A 25,853-nucleotide genomic window follows, 5' to 3' on the forward strand; every position below is an offset into this window, starting at 1 on the left:
ATTCCCAACTTTAAAAAGTAAATTTGCAAAATTCAGTAACACACTGTCCTGTGCTATTCTATTATTTCAGTAAAGTTACGGCTGTATCCATGTCTGTCTACAGTCGTTATCTTTTGCTTCGTGTTAATTCATCTATGATCAATCACCTCTTTTTGAATTACGGCTAGTACACTAGATCTGAGATATACTAAGACTTTTTTTGTAATTTTGTAATATTGTGAGATATAATTTGACCTCTCTGGACTGTTTTGCCATCCTAGATTAGAGCCTGCTTTTATGTATATGGGATGTGTTTGACTAATGTACATGTTTAGCATTTGTCACCGTTATGTTGTAAACATAGGTTCTTGGGGTTTGAATACAAAAGTCCTTAGCTTTTCATCGCTTCTTCTATCTGATGGAGAACTTTCTCCAAAATACAAGAGGCAACAATTAACAGACAAATCATGCTATGTATGAAAATGAAATCTTCTTTTGAGGATTTCAATAGAACTGAAGTTGTTCTAGCTTACGTTGAGGATTTTAACAACCTTATTCATATTTTCTTACATCAGAACAATGAGGTAAACAGACAATATTTTAACCTTGTTTTATTCCAAGGGGAAAAATACTCTTGCAAGGCCATATATCACTGTGTTGACAGAATGTATGGTATGGGTTTTACAGAAAGTAATTTTGGACAGTTTTTCATCTTTATAATTATAGAAATCAGTTCTTTCCACTCTGTTATTCATCCACTTTACAGAACCACAAGAAAATAGTTCTTATCATTTTTTTTAATGTCTGCCTTACTGTGATTTGATCTCAGGGCCATTCCACTCAAAGGGACAGCGTGGTACAGTTGTAGAATCCTGGATGAAAGTCTTGCTCACCCTGGGCTGCCGACAATGATGTTACTATGGAAACAGGTGTTGCTGGTATCAGTCCTAGAGTATTTTACAGGTAATTTTTTGTTGTTGTTGTTGTTGTTGTTGTTATTTCATCTTCTCAAGGTATCACTGTCCATTGAAATGTTTAAGTAAAAAGTCAACACATATGTTTGTGGTAATCTCTGAAGTCAAGCTGTACAATACTCTGACTGCTAACTGTATAAAAAATACTTTTACCTTTGGCTTGCTCACACGTGGGCCACAGGCTGAATGTTCTGTCAACCTGCTTTTAACTGTGTTGGCTGAATTGAATTGAGTTGAATCGAGTTGAATTGAATTGAACTGATTTGAATTGAATTGAAAGGTGAAATGAAGACAAACTATCTCTATCTATCTATCTATCTACCTATCTATCTATCTATCTATCTATCTATCTATCTATCTATCTATCTATCTATCTATCTATCTATCTGTCTGTCTGTTTATCTGTCTATCTGTCTTTCTGTTTCAAATAAAAAGCTGAACTCAAAGTATTAGTGGATTGTAAATCCATTTTGGTGTTAAAATGTGTATCATTCAGCACCAAGGTTACTGATGGTCATAAAATGAATGGGATGACTAAGAGGGCTGAGAGAGTTCTTCTGGCCTTGTTTGTTTAGGATTCAATTAAGTGGTGCAGTCATTTTGAAAATGAATTGTGTTATTTGGTGTTGGTGAGGTTTGAGGCTTTTGTAGATAATTCAGCCTCAAAGGAAATGCCAGCATGTTTCATAGTAATAGCTTTTATCCCTTTAAGACGTGCAAGTTTAATTGTTCTCTTCAATTTGCATTCTCCCAAATACCTATGCTATCCCCAATCTTCCCTCTGTTTTGCCAGTGTATGAATCATCATACAGTTTATTGGATCATTTTACCTGCTGCCAACATGGGTAGAAAATCAATACTTAGAAGCTACAGAGTTAAAAACAGAGCACCCTCTGGCCAATTTTCAAGACACATGCATTTTTTTTTCCCGGGACTTCTCCGACATCCAATCTTTTGAAAATCACACCTCTTATTTGTTGGTCTCACCTAGTGCTTACTCAGAGCTTCTTAGAGAGAGGGAAAGAGAGCACGAGAGAGAGAGAGAGAGAGAAACAGAGAATAATGATGCAGGGATAATGGATCATTGATGTCAATAGCTGATCCTTACCACATACGGTGTGCATGACCTCCCCTCTTCCACCTCTGTCCTCCATAAATATATAATCCCCCTGTGAACATAAATTTCACCTTACATGTGATCTGTTATTCTATTATTACTGAACCATCCCTAAGTACCCTAAGTACAGTCTCTAAATAATCTCTCTAAATACTCTCCCAGTGAGCAGGGTTCATCAACACTGCAATTCAGTTTTACTCCAAACAACGGCAACAGGATTTAAGTATATGTTAGTGGACAAATGCAAATACACACACACACACACACACACACTTATCTATTGCTTGATTACACAAACAGTAAGAACACACAAACATGCAAAGATAAATAGTATTTTCACAATTTATGTTTGGGCTGTTGTTGGTGGTAATATTTTCTCATGGTTTGTCATGTTTCAATTTCGCATTATTTGGGGAAACCATTGAAGAAAATGCTTTGTACTCAGATTCTCCTTGCATTCTCTGCATTCTCTCTCTCTCTCTCTCTCTCTCTCACTTTCTGGCTGATCCTCTGACAGAGTGTTTTGACTACAAGTCTTTTCATGGACCTAAATGGCGAATGGAGCCCAGTGATCTGACAGTACCTGCAGGTTTACCTGAAGAGGAGGCCACACTCACCTGTGATGCCAAGGGCCTCCCACCACCACAATACAGGTGAGAATACTACTATTTCCCTTTCTCACCATTTCTGTGTCTGTATGTTCACATTGATCATGGAAATCTGTGCCACTACCTGCCCTGTTAGTTCCTCCCTCTCAGCCTTGATTAAAAGTGAGTGATAAATGAATCTGTGACCCCATTGTATGTACGCCCACTTCTTAGTCTCTCACTATGCACTGGCGAAAGAGAGCTGTATTGTCAGCAGCTCCCAGCTGCAGAATTCCCTGGGCATGACTGTGAACTTCACAAAGGCCTATGGTAGATGGTTTTAGATTGTTCCCCCAATCTCTCCCTGTCAAGGGCAAAAACAATACAGAATTTATAGTTCTCCATATCTGTCAAATTTACTCCTTTTTTCTCAGTCACTTCATGACAAAAATACATTGACATAGGGCCAAGCATCATTTGCAGACTCTATCCAGTCTCAGCGTCAGTGTAAGTAGGTATCAGCATCAGTAAATGAGCGAATAGACTCAATCTTCCAGAGCCTTCTTCAGTCAGAGAAATCACATCATGATAAATAATCAGATATTCAAAAAAAATATTAACCATTTTAAATGTCAAACACATATAAAATGCCTGCGATGGACTGGTGACCTGTCTGTCTTTTGCCCAATGAATGCTTGGATAGGCTCCAGCACCCCCTGCGACCCAAATTAGGATAAGTGGCTTTGAAAATGAATGAATGTATGAAATAAATAAAATGCAAATTCCCAAAACTTTAAAATCTGATCAAAGATTTGGTTTGTATTGGCCACATAACAACCAACAGTAAAATGGTGTAATGAACTGGACATGAATTTTGCTCTGTTGTGGAGAGTGTTATACAGGACACACTGCCAGGGTTCGTCTTCTCTGACAAGACGCTGTTCTACATATCTGATTCTGATTGGCTCAGGGAGAATGTGTGGCAGCCAAGGAGGCTTTTTGGCAGCCAGCAAAGGGTTGTGATAACAGTTTTAGGGGGGTGGAGAGAGAGAGAGAGAGAGAGAGAGAGAGAGAGGGAGAGAGAGAGAGCGGGAGAGATAGAGAGGGAGAGAGAGAGAGAGAGAGAGAGAGAGAGAGCGTTCTTATGCTGGGGCAAGCTGAGGCAGTCACAGCGTGAGTCAGTCTCCAGGGGTAGGCTGCAGGTGCAGGAGGGATGTATGAGGGGCTGAGGAGAAAGAGGAAAAGAGGGAGAGTGAGAGGGGGATGCTGCTAGAGACAAGTGAAAGGAGTTCTACTTTGGGCCGCAGTCTTCTCATATCAATGAATCCTCCCTCATACAAAATTGATAGGAGCAGCAGGGTCAATATGAGTTCACACCAACAAAAATCCCAGAGCTGTCCATAGAACCAGGATACCGACTGAATGACAAAGTAGTAAATGTCCGTGGTTAAATGAATTGCAAGAGCATAATTTCGGGTTACGTAAACACTTTTTAAATGTTTACATAATTCACTTTTACCAAAGCATGATTTTGGGAGTACTGATGTTGCAAATCATTAAAATAATTTAAGTAGGTATTCCACACTGTTAACTATTAAATTTGCTGTGTGGTGTGAAGGCCAGAGATTCGTGCTGAGTGACCAGTTTGTGCTGATGCGGTCCTGCCCAATCAGTATGGAGTTGTTCCCATGTACAGGTTTGTCAAATTAGGTGTGTTTGCGATGGTATGTTTGTGTATTACCTCATGTGCCGTAAGAGATGGCAGTATGTAAAAAGGAAATGAATGGAAACAGGGAGGAAATCCCCAGTGCTTGATTGCTTGTTTGACTTTGGGACCACACGCGTTTTTATTTCATGAACTGACAGATTGAGCTATAAATGTGTCACACAGTTAACCTGGTGTACTCTGAGAGAGAGTGATGGTAGAGAAAGGGATCCTGCTGTTTTTAAAGAGGAGTGTGTGAACATGTAGGTGGTTAGTGTGCTTGTGAGAGGCAGCTCCTGGCTGCCCTGTCAGGAGGTGCTAATGCTGAGTGCTATGGGAGGATAGGCCCCCCCCAACACCCTGACAAACAAGTGAGGTGTCTGCACTCACAGCACCATGGTAATTCAGTGCCATATCAGCCTCTGGGTGCAGGAGGATTAACACACTCTCTCTTTCTCTCCCTCTCCCCCTCCCTCTCCCTCTATCTCTCTTTCTCTCTCTCTATCTCTCTTTCTCTCTCTCTCTATCTCTCTCTTTCTCTCTCTCTGCCCCCCCCCTCTCTTTCCTCCCTCCCTCAGAGTCTCTCTCTCTCTCTCTCTCTCCATCTCTCACTCTCATTTTCTACCCCGCCTTTCTCTTCCTCTCACTCTCTCTCTCACCGTCTGTTTTCTCTCCTCCAGTGTGATATGTTCATGCTAGTGTGTGTTGGTGTCGAGAGAGTTTGAGTGTCTCTGTGTTGGGCTCTGCAGTGTGTGTTGCTGGGGTGGGAGCCTGCGACGCAGAGCTATAACCGAACCTTGGGAGCACACGACATCATGTCTAAATATTCAGCAGCAGAAAAGAAGAGCTTTAAATCATCTCTCTTTCTTTCTCTCTCCAGCTCTCTTTTCTATAAGTCTACGACTGTTGGTTGGACTATGTTTTGTCTGATGAGATCTCAGGTGCTTTCGGCTCCTGTCTCGTAATGACTCGTTCGATAAAGTGTGATGAAATTGAATGGGTGACTTGTCGTTTGATTAATCAGGCCTTAATGAAGATGTAATAACCCAACACTTCAGTTTCATCAAATGACCATGGTCGTATACATAACTTATCAGATTTCTCTATTAATCCAGGTTTTCCATTGTCGGTTTAAAAATGTGTTATTCTGGAACTAGAACATTTCACTGATTTCATTAAACGTCTTGAAACAATAGATTTGCGTAATTCCAGCACAGTTTACAGTCCTTGACAAGATTGAGACACAAGCAATATCCAGTAGTATCATGTGATCCTGTTGACAAGACACTAGTAGTTACTAACAACAGCTTTTCAAAATATTATTCAACAGTTTATGAATGTATCTTTTTAATATTCCAGATATTCATTGTTTCCAGATGTGTTATGGTTGAAGTGTGGAGTTGGTACAGTGTACCAGTGTACTGCATAAAGTAGCCAGTGTTTTTGTGTTTCTCTGTTCCATTGTTGTAATTGTGTCTGCATCTGTGTCTGTACAGGTGGACATTGAACGGGACTCTTATTGATCTGAGGATGGACCAACGGCATGTGCTGTCTGGTGGAAACCTGATCATTAGGAATTTGGACAGGAACCAAGACGCAGGGACATACCAGTGCACTGCATTCAACCCTTATGGAGCCATCAGCAGCAGGAGAGCAAGCCTCAAATTTGCCTGTAAATCATCAGAGCCTCCTTGTTGTTTATATGCGAAGACCCAATGTGAATTGACAATGTGTCATAACTGATTTGACTGAAACCACAAACACGCTTAAGTGGGTGTAAAAAATAGATTCTCCTCCCCCACAGTGTGAACGTTATTAAATGAATGCTGTTGATAATGCAGCTAATTTCCACACAATAGCTGTTGACCTGACAGGCTGAGATAAGTAAAGGTCACATGTTAATTAGACCCGTTGCTGTGTCATTTTGTCCTTTAATTCATTTTTCTTTCTCATGACGTTTTTAGGACTGCGTGTGTGTGTGTGGGTGTCTGTATGCATTTGTATATGTGACTGTGTGTATGTTTTGTGTGTGCATCAGTTGTTGAGATGGTTTCATTCTTTGTTAATCTTTTTTTGTTGTTCTTTATGACATAGATTTGAGTCTCAAAACCCAAGCAAGAAGTGCAGTTTCTGTGCGAGAGGGGCAGGGAGTTGTTCTGTTGTGTGGAACACCGACATATTCAGGAGGTAAACAGAGAGTTATTGTCTTAACTTTACCCAGTTATACTCTAATTTGTCAACCGGTATCCTCAAGATTTAAAATGATCAAGATGTGGTTAAAATATTATAACGAAATTATATGGTTTGACAAGTGCTTAACTAATTAAATATTGTGCTTAAAGCCAAAAGTGAAATGCTCAGATTAATTGTTAATTTAAAGTGTACTGTCAGACTGTACGACAGGCCATTCTGCTGTGCACAGTTCTGTTTAGGCCTAAAATTGCATTCACACTATGTCACTTTGTGCTTACAGATGTTGATGGTACAAGTGTTTCTTATATTCATAAAATGTGTGCCCCGTGCTCATGTTTTGATATTGTAATTGTTTGTATTTGTTTTGCCCTGTCAAAGATCTTGATTCTGATATTCTTCAGTCTTAAGATATCCCAAATTAATATTTAGCAAATCCCTCTTCTAGCTTATTACTTTGATGCTTATTTCATCTGTCCTGGACTAAGGGGTTCTGTGACAGATGAAGGATGTGATTCCTCCTCTCCCCTGTGGGATTACTGTTTTAAGATTTCAAATGGGAAGAATCCTGGCTCGGGATATCTTATCAATAGTTGGTTTATTTTGCCCTTATTTCCGTTCTAGACCTTACCTTTGCATGGGTCTTCAATGAGTACCCTTACTTCGTCCAACAAGACAATCGCCGCTTTGTCTCTCAGGAGACTGGGAACCTGTACATCGCCAAAGTGGAGCCGTCGGATGTAGGCAACTACACCTGTGTGGTAGTGAATCGCATCACTAAGGACAAAGTGCTCAGTTCCCCCACCCCACTGGTTCTTAGGACAGACGGTAAGCTTGCGTGTCTGTACTCCAAGTGTGCGTTACGTCATCTCAGTTTTAGTTCAGTTTTACTCACTTCCATTTTAGTTCAGTGTAAACAACTTGGGGAACAAATTGAAATTCATTTTTGTTTAAGAAACACAGCAGTCAGCCTTTTTGTAACTTTGTTTTAAATGTATTTCATGTATATTTTCACCTGTTGCAATAGCTCCACTTGAGAATAGTCCATTCATGTTCTATTTGTGAACAAAATCTATCTTCATTCACTTGGCAGTGCTCCATGGGTGGTCTGGAGGCACTAGCAAATTAATTACTCACTTCAGAGCATTGGTTTCCAGGGCTTTTAGGAAATGCATAGAATGACCTTGTATCATGTGACTGACTTCATAGTGGACGTGATGCTTTGATGTTGTTGGGAAATCAGGTCATGAACTATAAAATTCCCCCAGGGCATCACTGCTCGCATTTGAGGAAACTTTTCAGTGAGTCTAGCACTGGCTTTTGCTTTCTCTTAAAAGAAACCTTGCCAGTGGCAAGAATTAAATATTTACCAGCTGTATAAAATAGGTGGGAGCTCCACAAGTGGTAAAGTTTACCATATTGTATCTGACTAAGAATAGGTCTGAATCATCCACTTTGTTTAATTGTGAATAGAAGAGATCAGTTTTTAATAGCAAGTCATGTTTAGTCTGAAGAACCTCTTTGTGCGTGTGCTTGTTCAGAAATTTGTGTTGTTTTCCGATGTTTGAAGACATATAAATAATGGATGGGGAAGAAAAATACTTTTTTTGTTTGTTTTGTAGGAGCAATGGGTGAATATGAGCCAAAAATAGAGGTTCATTTTCCTGACACCGTTCCAGCTGCTAAAGGATCAGTAGTTACATTGGAGTGTTTTGCTTTAGGGAAGTAAGTAGATTTTTTTTGGGTTATGCCCTCCCTTCCTTTCCAGCCAGTCTGTCACTGAAGTGTGTGTGTGTGTGTGTGTGTGGGCTCGTGTGTGGATGTGTGTGTTTTTCACGTCGGATCCTTGCATTTTTAATCCTGGCTGTTAGGCTATGTTTGTGGAGAGCCACGTGAACGTGCATTTTTCCTCAAAGCAATTTTTCTGCCTCAGTTGATCCCATTAGCTGAGGAGCTACACGCCCTCTCTCAGCTTCTTCCTGTAATTAAACTGGAAATGTTGTACTATAACAAACCAAAGTCAATTAAGACACTTGTGTAGTGAGGAGAGAAATTAAGAACAAAAAAAAAAGCTTCATTATTCTGGTGAGTCTAATGAATTCTTTCTTTATTCTGTCCATTTTTAAAAGCATGCAATAACAAATTTGACTGAGAAATGAACACGTTACACACTTTTGGGAGCTATATATATAACATTCATTCTGCAAGGTTATAAATTCCTTCATTACTTTTCTCTTTTAAATTAAGTCCGGTTCCAGAGATAACATGGAGGAGGGCAAATGGAGTTCCGTTTCCCAGTAAAGTAAAGATGAGGAATTCTAATGTGGTGCTAGAAATTCCCAGTTTCCAGCAGGAGGACGCAGGAGGTTACGAGTGTGTAGCAGAGAACAAGATGGGCAAAAACACAGTGAGAGGACGGCTGGCATTTCATGGTAGGTTCTGTTTTTAACTGTTTTTAACTGAGAACATCCGTTTCACCCCAAGGTTTGTAATGTTTTGCTAGAGAAACAATGCTGAAGCATTTTTTTTTTAGATCTCAAGAATGCCAGCAGATTCATCACTTGTTTGGAGCAGTGTTATCTCTCAGTCTTTGTAATTTCACTTACATTGTATTAATGTGTGAATTTTCAGTGTCACAGGTTTTATAGTGACTAACTGTATCAGTGCTAAATGCCACCAGTTGGCTTGACCATTTCCTAAGCACCAAAAATGTAGTTAAACCTTGAACTGTATCTCTACAACCCTTCTGAGGGTGACTCATAAGGTTAGCGTACCTCTCCATCCATCTGTTTCTACATTTAGATATAAATACATTTGTGTGCATTCATTCACATACATGTGTGTGTGTGTGTGTGTGTGTCTGTGCGTGTGTATGCACATAGAATTGTATTGTATTTTTTGTGCGTGTTCTTTGTCTCCCCTTTTTACACATCTTGGCTGTGTGTGTGTTGCCTGCACTTCTGTCAAAATCTGTCCATCAGCACTGGGTTTTTATGTGCTTTACTGATTGTGAGACTGGACAAAAAAGCCCTAATACTGGAAGTGTCATGAATATCATTTGGCTATGATTAGGTGCAACAGTACACGTTGTTTTTTTGTTGTTGTTGGGATTTTTGTTTTTTTTCAACAGTAAGAATAGAACATTTTACCATGGCATGATTATTATTGTTTGTGTTGTTGTGCTCAGGTTTTCTTTACATAAAGCAGTCTTCCGGATTTAAAGAGGAGAATCTTGTCAGCTCTGTCATTTTGCTCTCAGTGTTCAGTCGTTACTTCGTTGTCAGTGTGTTTCTCTTTCATTTGCTCTCTCTGTCTCAGCCTGATGGTTTCCATGGCCACATAGAACAAAATTTAAGTGAGGCTTCTGTAATTGAGGTTGACAGCACTGAACTAGTATGTGCATTGTGTATATTAACAAGTGGAAGTGGTGTTAAATTCTCCCTAAAACAAATCTGACAGAAACACAGTTACAGCCCTAAGAGAGTATCTTTTTTTTTTTTTTTTTTTTTTGCACGACTGTTGAAATAGATCTGAATTGTGTTTACCACAGAGCTGTAAGCGTGTGACATCTGAGCCGCATGTTTGCTCAACACTTTAACAGTTGTATTAACATCTTCATACACACTGAATCTAGTCGAAATGTATTGTCAAAATATATTTGTTGTCTTGTTGAAATATCATAGCTGATGCTTCCCAAACATATAAGCCAAATCATAATAGCATCGAAACATTGGGACAATATTGGTTGGATAAAACCGGGAGTAGCTTTTTTTCTCTATCCTAACCATTCCCTCCCTCTGTCATATTGGCTCAGGAAAGCCATCGCTCACGCTACATGGAGCATTCATTGAGATACAGATTGAATCTAAAGATACAGATTGAATCTGGGTTACATCAGGGCTCCTCCTGGGTTTCATATGACTTATTGAGAAGATTTGCTGCACATGGATGGATCTCTCCCTGTCTTTTGGTTATCCTGCCCTACAAGCATCAAAGAAATGACTTGTCATTAGGCAGGGGGGTCAGGGCAGCTTGACTGGTCACATCAGCCCATAAAAGCCCTTCAAAGAGGCCTAAGGAGAGAGAAACAGGGGGGAGAAACAGAGATGATGGAGAGAAAAGCAAAATAGTTAGTGACAGAAGCACTCTTGGCATGTGTCTGTTTAACAGTGGATTTTTAATTGTAATGACCTAACTTATGATTATTCACATTAGGGCTGATACTAATGATGATTTTGAAAGTGATTAATCTGTCAACTATTTATTGATTAAGTCATTAATCTAAATGATGAATTTCATTCGAATAATGCTGCAATGGAGGAATTTCACATGCATATAAATCTGAGTGCAAAATACCCAACATAAAGTCAAAGAAATAGTGTTGTTATGATTTTGCTTTGTTGTAAAATCAGTCAGTGATTTTACAACAGTGAGCATTGGTATACACAAACACACACACAAATAAAAAAAACCTGACGAAATAACAAAAACACCCCCACACCCACCCATCCACACACACGCACACAAACACACATACACACACACATATATGAAAATGTTTTTTCTTTAAAGTGATTTTACAATTCTCATCACATAATGTTTTCAGGAACTCTGGCTGTCACCCAGACATGCCTTGGTGAAAATGTAGATTCACAGCTCAGCTGTTTCCCTCAGTGCTATGGTGAGGCTACAATCACAGTATCTTGCTGATGTGTTGTAATGCTCTTTGATTTGTCAGCCAAACCGCAATGGGTGCAAACCATGCGGGACACTGCCTTGTCCATAGATGAGCGGCTGTTTTGGGAATGCAAGGCTAGCGGAAAGCCAAAGCCCTCATACAGCTGGCTGAAGAATGGAGAGTTGCTGGCTACAGAGGTAAAGACAACAGTATACTGCTTTTCACTGCTTTGAATGCATGTATAATTTCAATGTTTATTTCCAGTGTTAATTTGTAGTGTGTAGCCGGGAGTAATAAAGTAACAAATCTAAATAGTTAATATGTGTCTATCTGTTATACAGTGTATGAACTTTGTTAATGAAATGGATTCTTTCTTCCTTTTTTCCTTTCTGTCCCTCTTTCTTTCCTTGAAGTATATATATAAACATCAGTATACACACCTCTCTCTCTCTCTCTCTCTCTCTCTCTCTCTCTCTCTCGTTTACAGAGCAGGATTCAGATTGAAAGTGGTGCCCTTATGATCAGTGCAGTAAACCTCTCAGATGTAGGCATGTATCAGTGTGTGGCAGAGAATAAACACGGCCTTATTTACTACAGTGCTCAGCTGGTGGTGTTGGGTAAGATCACTGTCGGTCCTCTCTTTTCCTTTTCTTTACCCTTTGCACTGTCCTCATCTTCTTCTGTTACGATTCCTCTGTCATTCCCACCATCTGTATATTTTGGCAGTTTGATTTAATTTGGATATAGTTAGTCAGGGTCAAATAATGCAAATCAATTGGCAGTATTCACTGATGATATCATATTCATACATCAGGGGTTTATAAAAGAAAATCAGTGTGGGTGTTGAAATAATATCAACAAATTCATGTGACATGTCCATCTCAGATTGCCCATATCCACATCTGTTCAGTCATATGAAAGTTGGGCAGGCTCTGTTTGTGCAGGCTTACTGTCTCTCAGTTATGTAAATTCAGTATTGATTGGGCAGCAGACCTGAGGTACGAGTGTCTCCCTCTGATGACAGCGTAACAGAACCGACCCAGTGCATCAGAGGGAGGAAAAACTAACACCATCTTTATCCCTCTGTGTCATGAACACACACACACACACCACACACACACAAACATACACATATGCACACTCACACACACACAAACACACACACACACACGCACACAGAGAGAGAGAGAGAGAGAGAGTAACTCTAAGACTTCCAGAGCTAAATCAGTGTAGCATGTTTAGCTTTCGTTTTAATGATGTATACGCAAGGAAGAACAGCTACCGTAGTCACCTAATTAGGTAATAACCAAATAGTCTGGGTCACTGTGCATGCTGAGACCACAGGCATATCGAACATGACCAGTGCATGAATCAGTTTCCACAAATATCAAACAGGAAATTTAAGCAGCAGCATTAGTCAAAAGCGGAAAGTCCAACAAACAGCCCACTACTCACTGCAGGTACATTCTCTGAATATTCAACATCAGTAAGCAGCATGTGCTATGTATGTTAGGATTACTGCCATCTGTAAATATTCTCATTAACACTATTGCTCACAGTGTGTACATGTGTTTTTATTTTTGTTTGTTGCAGCTTCACCCCCAGACTTCTCCAAAAACCCACTGAGAGCATTACTGAAAGCCAAGGCAGGCAGTGTGGTTATATTGGAGTGTAAGCCGCAAGCTTTTCCCCAAGCAGTAACCGTGTGGAAGAAAGGCAAAGACCCAATTCAGAGCAATGACAGGTAACACCCACTGTCAGCTGCCACCCCCACCCCCTCCCCTTTAAGCCAGTTGTTGACATTTCATAATCTTAACAGTTATCAGAAGAACGAAGTGCTCCCACATACCTGCCACAGGTCCACCAGAACACTCATAAATATGGAATGAAGTCATCAGATGGTACTCGTGTTGGGCTGAGTAGGTTTTTTGAGGGGTGCTTAGAAGTGTGAAATGACTGGTTGTAGTACACCATTACAGGAGGAATGGGGGACATGGGCTACATTGTGTTTTAAAAGAAAGCAAGTTCAGTTAAAAATAAAAAGTTGTGTTATATGTTTTGCTGAAGTGTGCTGTTTTTTCTTGACTAGTTGGCTTGTACTTTGGCATTAAGCACATGGGCTGAAAACCACAACTGTCAAACATATGGTCTCAGAATATTACAGCATGATATCACTTCTGGAGAAGAACATTTTCAAGTTACAATCTATCTGGTGCTGAGCTGATGCGATGGTAGTAATATAGACCAAAAGTGGACCCTTAAGCTGTGTGAATGACATGGTAAAAGCTGGTGTAATATGCAGTCAGTCATCTCAAGCTAGAATGTGTGCTCAGGTTTTATAATGTGTGAGTCATCTACAGCCAGCTACACTGAATGTGAGCCAGCATCAATCAGTTCCCACCCACATAAGGGCCCAACAGAACAATATAGCCAAGCACGTTACACACACACACACAAACACACACACACACGTGTACACTCACACACTGATTTATGATTTATTGACTAGATTCAATAAAACGCAATCTTGTGGTCCTTCAGATCTTCCAAAATGAAATGTGTTTCTGTCAGAAGTCAATGCTCTCCTAAGAGGGAGTTGAGACTTTTGGTATGTGTATTGAGACCCTCATGGTGTCTCTTGCAGAATAACCCTCTTTCCTGATGGAACCCTGAGAATCACAAATGTGACAAAGATGGATGGAGGAAGTTACACATGTCTAGCCAGAAACCAGTTTGGAACCACAAGCACTACTGGAAGATTGCTAGTCACAGGTAATTTTGTATAGAGCCATATAACAGTTGGTTGCCTATGCAATATTTTTTCATTCATCTTCACAAAATTCCTTCAGTACAAAATAATGTATTGCTTCTGTACTCCCTCTGGATAATTGCTGATTTGTTGACATGTTGAATTGAATGTACCAGTACTGTACAAACATAAACATGTGTTGCCTAACCAGCCCTTGAGACTGGATTTCAGATGCCAGTTGTCTTTAGGCCTGACTGAGAGCAATACAGAGACAAATCAATTCTAGTAGCTTGACCTGTACTTTCTGCTAAAGCACGTCAAATAATCTTGATCAAAGGGACAGGTCAACCCATGAAGAGGGGTCTGAGGATGTTTGTGGGGCATTTGAGAATATCAAGCTGTTTTATTCCTAGTCAAATCTGGAGAGGAGCTGAATAATGTATGGGGCTGCAGTTAGTGTAAAACCCACTTGACCTCTTTGTACCCTCGGGCTGCAGAAAAAACAAACACATTCAGACAAATGAATTTCCTTTCTGAGGGAAGCTACGGAGGTGTTATGGATGAGGTTGTGAACTCTGTTTCTATGGAACTTTTTCTGCCCTTTTTAATGTATTCGTAGCAGAAAGCTTTTTGATGGCTTTTCAAGGCTGACACGTACTCTCTGTATAATTCCATAGATTGTAGCGATTAAGTGAATTGCACAACTACTTCAGTTTTATTAGATTTAACTCAGCATACACTGGATACATTATTACTGTGCTACTGTAATTACTACTGTATGAGTTTCACTTTGAAATTCACTGTAACAGATGATTAATGAGTTTCACGGCACAAGGTTCTATATGTGTTTGTAAAACAGGAATAACATTGAATATGGAAACTGTATGTTGTTGACATTAATATTTTAACAGATATTAGAACAGTTTAGGTGGAGAAAAATCTTTTAAATCTTGGATATCTGTCTGCATCCACTGATAGATGCACGAGGAAATATATGTTACATGTAACTATACTGAGATAAATTCCTTTGCACATTTAAATCAGTTACATGGATTTATTAAAGCTCTGATTAAGGTTGAAATGCTAGCAGTACAGATGCATTTTTCATAGGGATACAAGAAATCAGTGCATGGAAAAATGATTTCAATATAGTTCTGAAAATTCAAAAATCACTTTATTGAGTTTTTGACTGTATACCTTTGAATGGAGATTTTAACGGGTGAAATTGCATGTGACGTTGGGTCAGATCCGACCAGGATTGCTCAGGGTCCAGTGGACATGGAAATCATTGTGGGGGAGAGCATCGTTCTGCCTTGTCAGGTGGCCTGTGACCCCGCTCTGGATGTGTCTTTCTCCTGGGCTTTCAACGGTCAACCTCTCAACAGACAGGACCGACACTATGAACATGTGGGAGGGGTAAGAACTGCTCTTTGGCTGTCTGTATGTATTCCATTTCTTTTACACTCGTTTTAAGATATTTGGATAGTGTTTAACATAAGGCCCATAGTTCAAATCCTGTCGTAGTCTCTTTAAGTATGCATAATGTTGAACCAGTGCTACATGATGTGCTCTTTTCTGTCTATATTAATATCTGTAATAGGTCTATCTGTCTGTATTGAGTTGCTACCTTACTCACAAAAGAATTTCAGAATCGTGCTGAAAAATGCAGAACTCCTCGGTTTATGTTCAGAAATGATGAAGGAAGTGCAGTTATGAAAGGCTATTACAGGAGTCTAGTCAGCCCCCAGTGCTGTATACTGCACTTGCTGACTTGCTTACAGAAGGTTTAATAACTTTTATTGATAAATGTATTGATATTTCTACTAAATTTTCATGTGAAACGTGGATTTTGTGGGGACTTTGCAGAAAATGTTTTTTTTTTTTTTAATGTGAAAGTGATGAAACAAATGGTAAGATGACTCAATGTGTGTTTACCCATCACTTTTTGACATGTTCACTTGTGTAAACCAATGAGAGTAGGCTGTTGCGGCTTCTCCAGGCTGTTTTGGTTGGAATTGTGTACTAATTTAGGTATGTCTGCTTGAGCTTCTGCTCCCCAGTGTATGTCACTGATTTTAGATAAGAATATTGAACAACCTGCTAAAACTTAACCTTAAAAGTCATCTGTCAAATCTACCACCCAGAAATGATTTTTTGAATAGCCAGATTAGAATAGCAATGGTGCTTTCCTGAGCAGTAAAAATACTCATTAAAATCCACTTGTCTTGGTGATGCAATTGTTCTCCTGCTAAGAATGTTAATTAACTTCTGAGCAGGAAATAATGTTTCCTAAAGGAAGTGTCAGTTTAAGCTCCACTTGATTAAGTCAGTTCTTGAGATAGTTTGTACATTAATTACCAGCTCTTCAGCTAACCTTTGGTTTAAAGGGTTATTTTAAAGTCACAAATTATTAATCAAACTTTGTGAGCAGACATTTTTTTTTTCTTGGATTTGTGTTTTTTTTTTTTTTTTTTTTTTTTTAGTGTCTGGGCAAGCTATTGGGCACATGCGAAACATACTGTGAAGGATTGATTGTCTGGTTTTACATGAAATTTCCCTAATTTAAAAGCTCAGATATCGCAGACAAATTGGGAAAAATCATCAACAGTTGATCAACAGCACACACACCAACCAATCACACACAAACACACACACACACACACACACACACACACACTTCAGCTGTGATTTTATCTATAATAAGATTCACTATAATAAGATTCACTTCCCATTAACTCTGTAATGTCATCCATCATGAGGGATTATCTATGAAAATTCACAGCTCAGATGAATTAATTTCCATAATGAAAGTAAATCTGCTTCCTAATTCTCTTACTGCTAAAGATGCAAATTAATCTCAGATTTGCCAAAATGCGACTTCCAGGCATCTTCAGATATTGTAAATACAGCATGAGGTGCGGTTTTTTGGCAGTAGTAATATGACTTCACGTACACCAAATGTGGTTGAGGCATTTACACAAACGTAAAGAAATAAAGCTGCACCTACTGGATGTAGAGTTATTCCACACCCACACACACACACACTCACATACACACATACACACACTCACACATACACACACACACTCACACACACATACACACACACACACACACACACACACACACACACACAAACACTTGTGTTACTTTTGTCAACATACTTGAGGGAAAACAGCTTCTTAATCTTAATGTTAAAGATAAAAGTCAAAGACTGAATGAGATTAATCAAATTAAATATGCCACATTAGAGTTGTTTTTTTTTTTCAGTTTAAATCACAATGTGAATTTTGTTTTCATTTGAGATGTCCTTATTTTTGCAAGACTCAACTTCTTATTGGCATTTAAAATACACACAGTTGTATAGAGTTAACTTGTTATTATTTATATTTGCTGATGCATTTGACATTGCATCTACATAGTAAATGTAGACTCACTTGCTATTTTGATTGCGGCTTAATTAGTGGCTTTCAGCCTGTAGGTTTGTTTATCCACTGGGACCAATTGGAAAACCAGAGGGGTTATTTGTTCAGTAAGAATATTATGTACAATCAGGCAGTCATTGGTTATGGAGCTCAACTGTATCAGTGAGCTGTTTGCCTGTAGGTTTGTTTACCTGCTGGGACCTGTTGGAAAACCAGAAGGACTGTTTAATCAGTATGGATATTATGTATGTAATCAGACAGTCTTTGGCAATGGAGATGAACTGTATTTTCCTATTAAACTAATTTTCCAGAAAACCCTACAATCTCAGACTTTACCTCAGCAGCTCAAACTGTCTTCTGCAAAATCTCAGCACAAAAAAAACATATTCTGTTTTTGTTGTTGTTGTTGTTGTTGTTGTTTAGTTTTGTTTTGTCTTTTTCTGTATCTGGTTCACTGCAGCCATTAGTGAACAAGATGCAGCAAAACAGCAGAATATGTGTTTTGCGGTTGGAGTAACAGTTCTGTGTGTGTGTGTGTGTGTGTAGAACAGGAATATAAATTGTGCTTTTGACTTTGACTCCTACATCTTTACTCACCTGCCACTGCTGTGTTTGCATGTTCCTCTGCAGAGTCTCTCTGGTGATTTGATGATAAGAAACATTCAATTAAGTCATGCAGGAAAATATATCTGCATAGTGGATACAGACGTCGAGAGTCTGTCAGCTGTTGCAATCTTAATTGTGAAAGGTAAGAAGACATCTCTCTTTCTCCCCCCCCCCTCTCTCTGTCTCTCTCCTTTTTTGTTAGTTAACACTTTTAAATCTTGAAATACAGTCCAAGCATTAAACCTCACAGTGAGAGGTGCATTCAAGATTTAAGCAGCATTTTAAAGCATAGTTTGCTATTTGTAATGTAAAACAGACTTGATTAAATCCGTTCCCTTAAACTGTATTGCTCACTAATTTACAACTAGAGGCTGCTCTCCAGAGGAAATGAGAATTAAAAAACAAAAAAGAAATGTGAATACACATGTCCAGTGCCAACAGACAAGGCTTACAGGCTGACTGAAATTGATTATGTATTGTGCTCGCACTGCAAAGGAAATTTAATTGAATAATGAATAGAGCCTCAGTTATATGGTCAATTAGTATGAGTTCATTAGTGGAACATATCAAAGCTGTTTGTCTGAGGGCATTAATGAGTTTGAGTGGGATCAATAGCTTTCAGTTAAGATTATCTTGGCATTCTTAAATGTCCGTAGCACTACCCTGAAAAAAGTCTTTTAGTAATAGGAAGGTTAGATAACCTCACATACTCAAATATTCTTGAATTTGTCTGCATTTTCTAAAATTCTGCACTGAAATATGTCAGTTTTGGTCAAAAATGTGTATGTATCTTGTGTCTCTTAACATTAATTTGATCAATACATTACAAGACAAGTGTTTAAGTCAGAACTTTTGGGGAGGTCTTCTGTTGTTCTGTAATTCAGACTACCTCCAAACAAAAAAGTGCTTGTATTGCTGTGTTGAAACAGCCTAAGATGTAATAACAGTCATTGGAAATGGCCTCATAGCTCAAAGCCCTTCTGCTGTAATGAGATAGAAGCTTCAGCGGAAGGTTGAGAGGTTAGCATAATGTGGGAAGCTAACTTTCTTAATTGTCTGAATGAGTCAGGTCCCCCTGGACCCCCGGACTCAGTAACGGTGGAGGAAATCACAGACAGCACCGCTCAACTCTCTTGGCGTCCTGGACGGGATAATGGCAGCCCAATCACCAGCTATATCATCCAAGCCAAGACGGCTTTCACTGTTGGCTGGCAAGCCGTAGACACGGGTAACAGAACAGCATTAACTACAGTCAGTCTACCAAGCAGCCAAGAAAGAGAGAGAGAGAAGGAAATAGAAAGATAAGCAAAATTACAGTAGCTGAAGTTCTCTTAGTGCAAGAAATAATTACTTAATCCTTAGCTGCATGCCAGAGTTTGAATTCAGTTTTAAAACCATGCCTTCAGAAACTATGTGAAAGGAATTTGCAAGTATCATGACAGTTCAGGCTTTCTTTAAATGCTAGTTTTAAAAAGCATTGCTCTTGATGTTAGCACAGCAGTGTCTAAGTCTACATCTGGTGTGTCTGTTCTCAGTCCCTGAGGTAATTGATGGAAATACACTGACGGCTACTGTAGTGGACCTGAACCCCTGGGTAGAATATGAGTTCAGGGTTCTAGCCCGAAATAGTGTGGGTATTGGAGAACCTAGTCCTACTTCTCTGAAGACAAGAACTGAAGATGCTGGTGAGTCTAGCTGTCTTACTCACATAGAACAAAAGTCACGGAGGCAGCATAATCTTTCAGTGGAAACTGATAGAATGTTCAGCCACATTCCACTAGTAGAACCTTTTCTTCTAAGTACACTAGTTACTTCATTGAGAATATCAAAATATTTGAGATTGGAATGTTTAAATGTTATGCTCCCACACTGTGAAACTACCTATACCAATCTTAAATGAGTTGAATTAAAGTCTGCTGCATCTGCTGCATATATAAAGCTTTTCCAAGAAGGGTTGAATCGAGGGCAACAGGACTTGGTTGTAGACGTTGAAGATGTTTCACCTCTCGTCCAAGAGGCTTCTTCAGTTCTGGCTTACTGGTGGGGAATCCCAGGTGTTTAACCTCTGTGGGGTCATTTATTTCAGTTAACGAACTCAGAGTTTTCATTAAACCCGCTTTCTGGAGAACCTCCCCAGACATGTATGGGATGATGATGTTGTTGCATTTATTCTTCTTTTCTTCACCACCTGCAATGGGATGAAAGGTGGTTTGAGAGAGGATTGAAACAGGCTATCTATGTTAAAGTAGAGAAACCATCCTTCAGCAGAGGAAGAGGTCTACGACACCACTTATCGCCCACCCACAAAGCTGTGCTTTCATCCCTTCCCAGGACATTTAACAAACATTCACACTTGGCCTCATGTGACTCCAAAAACAACTCCGACTACTGTCATTTACACTTGGCCTCAGGTGACTCCAACAACTCTAATGACTGTCGTTACAACAACCAGGAGCAACAACGAACCATCAATGGCCTTGATAAACGACCCCACAGAGGTTAAACACCTGGGATTCCCCACCAGTCAGTCAGAACTGAAGAAGCCTCTTGGACGAGAGGTGAAACATCTTCAACGTCTACAACTAAGTTACCCCCGATTTAACCCTTCTGGGATGGCCATGACCTTGATGACCGAGAATCTTCACAGACATATATAAAGCTTTGTTTTCACACAACTATCTGGCATGGGTAGAGACAAATATTGTCAAAGATTTGCTGTATTTTGCAGCACTAGATGAACAAGTGCCCTTTTCTCTTCTTAAGATGGAGACACTCTTGTTCAAATTGTGACATTCAGTTGCACATACAAGCCTGGCTTACTCATACAACCTTCATAAAAGACTTAGCAGTTGCTAAGGGACCAGGCTTTCATTTTGTGTTGTGATTGAAAATGAGGTCTGAAATACAACAAAAGGCAGGAGCACAAAAAAAGCACCAAGGACAGGCAGGTGCTGCATGTTCAACTGGTGTCGAGCTGAGAGCTCTTTATCTGTTTGTTTTTTTTCTCCTCCTCCACAGTCCCTGATGTGGCGCCTGCCAATGTTGGAGGTGGGGGCGGCTCCAAATCAGAGTTGGTGGTAACATGGGAGGTAAGTCATCTGTCCATATTACTGCTCCCTCAGCGCGAGGTAATGCTTTTGCCTAATTGAATGGAATTGAATGGGGTGTTTATTGCCTCAGTTAAAAAAAAAAAAGGCTTTTTTTTTTACCTGAGCTCTTGGGGCCCTTAACACCATTCGTTTCAGACCACAGTTCATAATTCTGAGCGTTTCACCGTACTCGACTGAGAGACTTCTGTTTTTTTTTTTTGTTCTGCATGGCAAACTGAGATATGGAGTAGCATTGTTTGGCACTGAGGCTTAGGCTGGTGTGTGTATGTGTTTTAATATCACTATAGTTTTGTGTTTAACTCTCAGCCAGTGCCCGAGGAGCTGCAAAACGGTGATGGCTTTGGTTACATCATCGCATTTCGGCCGCTGGGCAGCGTCACCTGGACCCACGTCGTCACGTCAGCTCCAGGACTGTCTCGATATGTTTACCACAATGAAAGCATTCCCCCATTCTCTCCATTTAATGTGAAGGTTGGCACCTTCAACACCAAAGGCCAGGGCCCTTTCAGCCCAGTAACCACAGTGTTCTCGGCCGAGGAAGGTAAGAATGACAATTCCCAACCCAGGCAATCTGACAAAATCAGACAAGAAGGCAGACAGAACATAGTAGGTGGTCTTTAAACAGCAAACATTCTAGTGAGTGACAAGAATGGAGAGACTTCAAGTACACCTCTTTAATTGTCAGTTTGATATCAGGTATTACACTGAATGGTGGCAGGAGAGATCAGGCCTGACAGCAGGCTGTGGTATTAATTGAATATCTGAGTGGATAAAGTTCTTCTCTGTCTCTCAGGTTTCCCATTAAATGGTATTATTTCATGGCTTTAAAAATGCATATGTTTTTAAATGTATATTTTATAATTTGATGCAGACCTAGTTTAGCTGGTTTTGTGCTTCTGGTGATGTTAATATTTGGTGAAAAGAAACGCTAACCCCCCCCCCCCCCCACCCCCACCCCCACCCCATCCTTATAGAGCCAGGTGGAGTGCCAGAAAGAGTTTGGGCCAGAAGTATATCAGCATCTGAAATTGAAGTCAACTGGCAGGCACCTCCCCCTACTCCTGAAAGAGTTCTGGGTTATGAGGTAAGGCAGCATTCCTAGTTCCAAATGGAAATGACAACCCCCCCCCCCCCCCCCGACAGGTCAGTTCTCACCATCTATCTGCATACACCCCAGCATTTCCACCTCCACTTACTGTAATCTTCCAATCTTCCAGTGGATTTAGAATTTACAAAAAATCAAATGTTTTAATCGACAGATAAGAGAAAAACCATTTCAACCTATAGAAAAAGCAACTTTTTATTTGGTCTTGTTGACAAAATCACAAGTGCTGACAGAACTCTGCTTTTGTGTGTCTCCAATTTATGTCACTCCACCCCAGGAGACATCCCTGTTGCCATGGTGCTACAATACTGTGTTAAATAGTCCTATAGTCTTATCCCTTTCCTGTTTTTCCATGCGAATGCAGGTTGTGTACTGGGAGGATGACACCAAACCAGAAACTATGGGCAAAGTGAGAATATCTGCCAATCATAATTCTGTCATTATTGGTGGTCTAAAGGGATTTAGTCAGTATTTTCTGACAGTGAGTGCCTTCAATACTGCTGGTACAGGCCCACTCTCCTCTTCCATCAACGCCACCACCAAAAAATCTCGTGAGTATGTCACAATGCAACCTTTTAGTTTTCTCTTTCATAAAAGCAAGTGGGAAAATAATAGGCAGGAGCTTTTGTTGAATTCAGAGAGGTTTAAGTCTCAAGCTCTTGCCAAAGATGGTAGTATAACTTTTTTTAAGGCACAGAGATGTAATGACACATACCTGGCTCGCTTCCCTCAGCACCTGGACAACCACCTCTGAATGTGGAGTGGAACTTGATTGGCTCAAAGCTCACGGTACACTGGGACCCTGTGGTTGCCATGGAAATGGAATCAGAAGTCACCGGATACCAAGTAAAGTTCCTACAAATGTTCCTGTTACACATTATGTAATCCAACTGTTGTTGAAAGTGTTTTAATGACGTTTTAATTGTACTGTTGCCTCAGGAAATTTCTGAATTATCCTGATCTCTACATGCAAACACTACTCAAACAGACATAATCTGGCTTCATAATCATCTATCAGAGTGACATAGTTCTAGACTTACCGCTGATAGTGTGGAAATGGGCTCCTCTCTCCGTGTATCTCACACCCATTTTAAATTATTCCCTTCAGGTGTCTTACAGGAGGCACAGACATAAAGAGATAAACACAGTCACCACAAACCTGACATCGGTCGAGCTCAGTCTACCTGGTGACGATGATTACGTCATCCAGGTGAGGGCGTTGAGTGATGGAGGGGAAGGCACGCCCACCGAACTCATCTCCATTCACAAACTCAGTAAGCTCTGATTTCCCACCTCCTGTAATTCTTCTCTCTCAGTCTTGAAAGCTGTCTTTCCAAATGAGGTCTCACTTCTTTTATTTTTCTCTTTGGGTGTCCACAGTGGACCCCTTGTTCCCCCTCTCCTGGGCTATGCAATTGTATCTTTATTAGCTCTGTAGTGCTACTCTCATCTATCCCTGTCTTTTTCTGTCCCCTGTTGAATACAGAGTAATGGAGGCAGATGAAACCACACCAGAGACTCCTCTCCTCAGTTTATTATTCACATTTTTCATCCTGTTGCTTGCACGTCCACTTTCTCATGAAAAAATAAAGACGTGAATTTCTATAAGAAGCTATTACTCCTTTCTGTTTTGCTAAGAGCAGTGTCGCTTCAGAGAGAAATGTGTGTAGCATTCCACAGAGAAAATGGCAATGATACCTCAGACAGAAAATATTTCCGTATTTAGGAAAGCATAGAATTAGTGATTAGAATTACCATTGCGTCTGCAGAAAAAAAAAGATTAAAATAGCATGGAGGTTTACATTGCTGATTTAACTGCGAGAAACAAACAAGCAGCAACAAACAATTATCTTTTCAGCTACACAGCAGTGTAGGGCTTTGCTGTAAAACTGAAAAAAAACTATCTGATCCTTTAGTGTGCTGCCATGAGTTTTCATTGTGTTTCAGGTATGAGTGTTCGAGGTTCCAGAGCATGGAGACCAAACCCAATACCCCCCTTTCTCCTCTTCATCACTGCATTCTCCACGATTAAGCCAACATTGTGGGAAAGTGTTTAAGGATTTAAATTCGTTCTGCTTAGATTGGCTCTTGACGCTTTTCTTATTTTTGAAACCATTTGGAGTAATGCACTCAGCCATATGGAACCTTCCAGAAACCTTTGACTGAGAGCAAGGAGAGGGGAGTGATAGTGCATATCAACACAAACATGGATTTGTTGGCTTTTGTGTGCATGTTATTTACAGTGTATCATTGTGCAATGGCAAGTGCTGAAACACTGATGATGTTTTGACTTTTTTGTTTAGAAAGCGTGTTTGATTTGTATCTTTGTATTACTTTTTTGGGGAAATTCATGACTTGTATGCAGTATGCACTACTTCTTCCTTTGCCTCAGCAAGCCCTTGAAAAGAACAGATGCCTTACCACCATGTACATGCCAAAGTAGTTTAAGTCTCTTTTCATTGTTGCTTTGCTACAATGTGACTCAATGTATGCTTTTTTATTTATTTTTTTTTTATATGAAGTCGTACTGTTCTGAAATGTTTTTGTAGTGAAGTAATCAAAACATGTTGTGAAACCATAATGATTTGGTAGAGGCTTTGCCGAGGCTAACTCATGTCCTAGATATATGATTGTTTGTCTCTGTGCCTTTTAAAAATCCATATTGATGTGTTTTATTTTTAATTTATTTACAAAGGCACCATTTGCCTCAGTGGGAATAATGTAGTGTTTGGCTCATTGTCTCCTAAAACTTTAAAAGTGTGACGATCAGGGAGCACTGTCAGATAGGTGTGAAATATTGGCCCGATATGGACCAGATTGGAGATGAGAAGGACTAAGTAGCAAATTTGCCAGTAATTAAGTGTAAGAGAGTAATTATGGATTATATAGACACAATTCAGTGTTTATACATAAGCATTCACACTCACGAGTGTAAATGCAGTTGCTGTATGAGAGCACTCAAACAGTTCTCTCTTGCCAAACAATTGTGAGAATGTAGGCATTAGTGCAATGTCCAATAAGTATGAAATGAAATTTTCCAGGAAAGTTTACAATGGAACATCAAAACTTAGAAATGTGCTGTGTAGAGTGAACTATCCTGGATGTTGTCTTGTACTGAGACAAAATTTAGGGCTAGACCAACTCATGATGTAATTTCCTGTGGAATAGTCATTCACATGCCTTTGATAGCCTCTTGATACGACAACTGCAAAATTACTTCAAATATGATTTATACAGTTTAACAGTTTACATTTTGTTGTGAATAATCACTCTACTATACGACACTGAAGGCCTACATGATTTCACTGTTGACTGACTGAGAAAGTGAACTATATTGTCATCTTAGAGCAATGAAGAATAATTGATTTAATTAGCACTGAATGCATGGTTTGGTGGACACACTGTGCTAAGATGCATCTAAATTATGATTGACCTTCTGTTCATTACTATGAGATGAACAAAAATCACTTTTAGATTAATTTGATAAATCAGACCAACCAACAGCCACGTTGGTTGGACTGATTTACACTCTGATGCTTACCATAATATGGGGCACGCGTTCAGCTCACACACACACACACACACCCACAGACACACACACAGACACAACTCAACAGTGGCAGAGGGT

At 39.7% G+C, this 25,853-nt stretch overlaps 1 protein-coding gene across 1 annotated transcript; it reads left to right on the top strand.

Annotated features, from left to right (window-relative positions):
* The first annotated feature begins 887 nt into the window (after positions 1-887).
* On the top strand, positions 888-24,282 carry cntn3a.2 (contactin 3a, tandem duplicate 2). The gene is made up of 22 exons (XM_030767812.1): positions 888-942; positions 2,588-2,723; positions 5,859-6,034; positions 6,457-6,549; positions 7,177-7,380; positions 8,175-8,277; positions 8,800-8,984; positions 11,291-11,427; positions 11,718-11,847; positions 12,824-12,974; positions 13,875-14,002; positions 15,226-15,395; positions 18,035-18,152; positions 19,080-19,238; positions 19,546-19,695; positions 21,029-21,099; positions 21,427-21,661; positions 22,095-22,204; positions 22,590-22,776; positions 22,959-23,071; positions 23,334-23,499; positions 24,173-24,282. Exons 1-22 carry the CDS (start codon positions 888-890, stop codon positions 24,280-24,282), a joined length of 3,087 nt encoding a protein of 1,028 aa, XP_030623672.1.
* Positions 24,283-25,853: the final 1,571 nt, after the last annotated feature.

Source organism: Chanos chanos, chromosome 3 (assembly GCF_902362185.1).
Source record: "Chanos chanos chromosome 3, fChaCha1.1, whole genome shotgun sequence".
Taxonomy (NCBI): Eukaryota; Metazoa; Chordata; class Actinopteri; order Gonorynchiformes; family Chanidae; genus Chanos; species Chanos chanos.

Coding starts and splice junctions, on each gene's coding strand:
- cntn3a.2 (XM_030767812.1), top strand. CDS start 888: ATGATGTTACTATGGAAACAGGTGTTGCTGGTATCAGTCCTAGAGTAT. Junction 21,662..22,094: donor AGTGTTCTCGGCCGAGGAAG/GTAAGAATGACA, acceptor CCATCCTTATAG/AGCCAGGTGGAGTGCCAGAA. Junction 23,500..24,172: donor CATCTCCATTCACAAACTCA/GTAAGCTCTGAT, acceptor ATTGTGTTTCAG/GTATGAGTGTTCGAGGTTCC.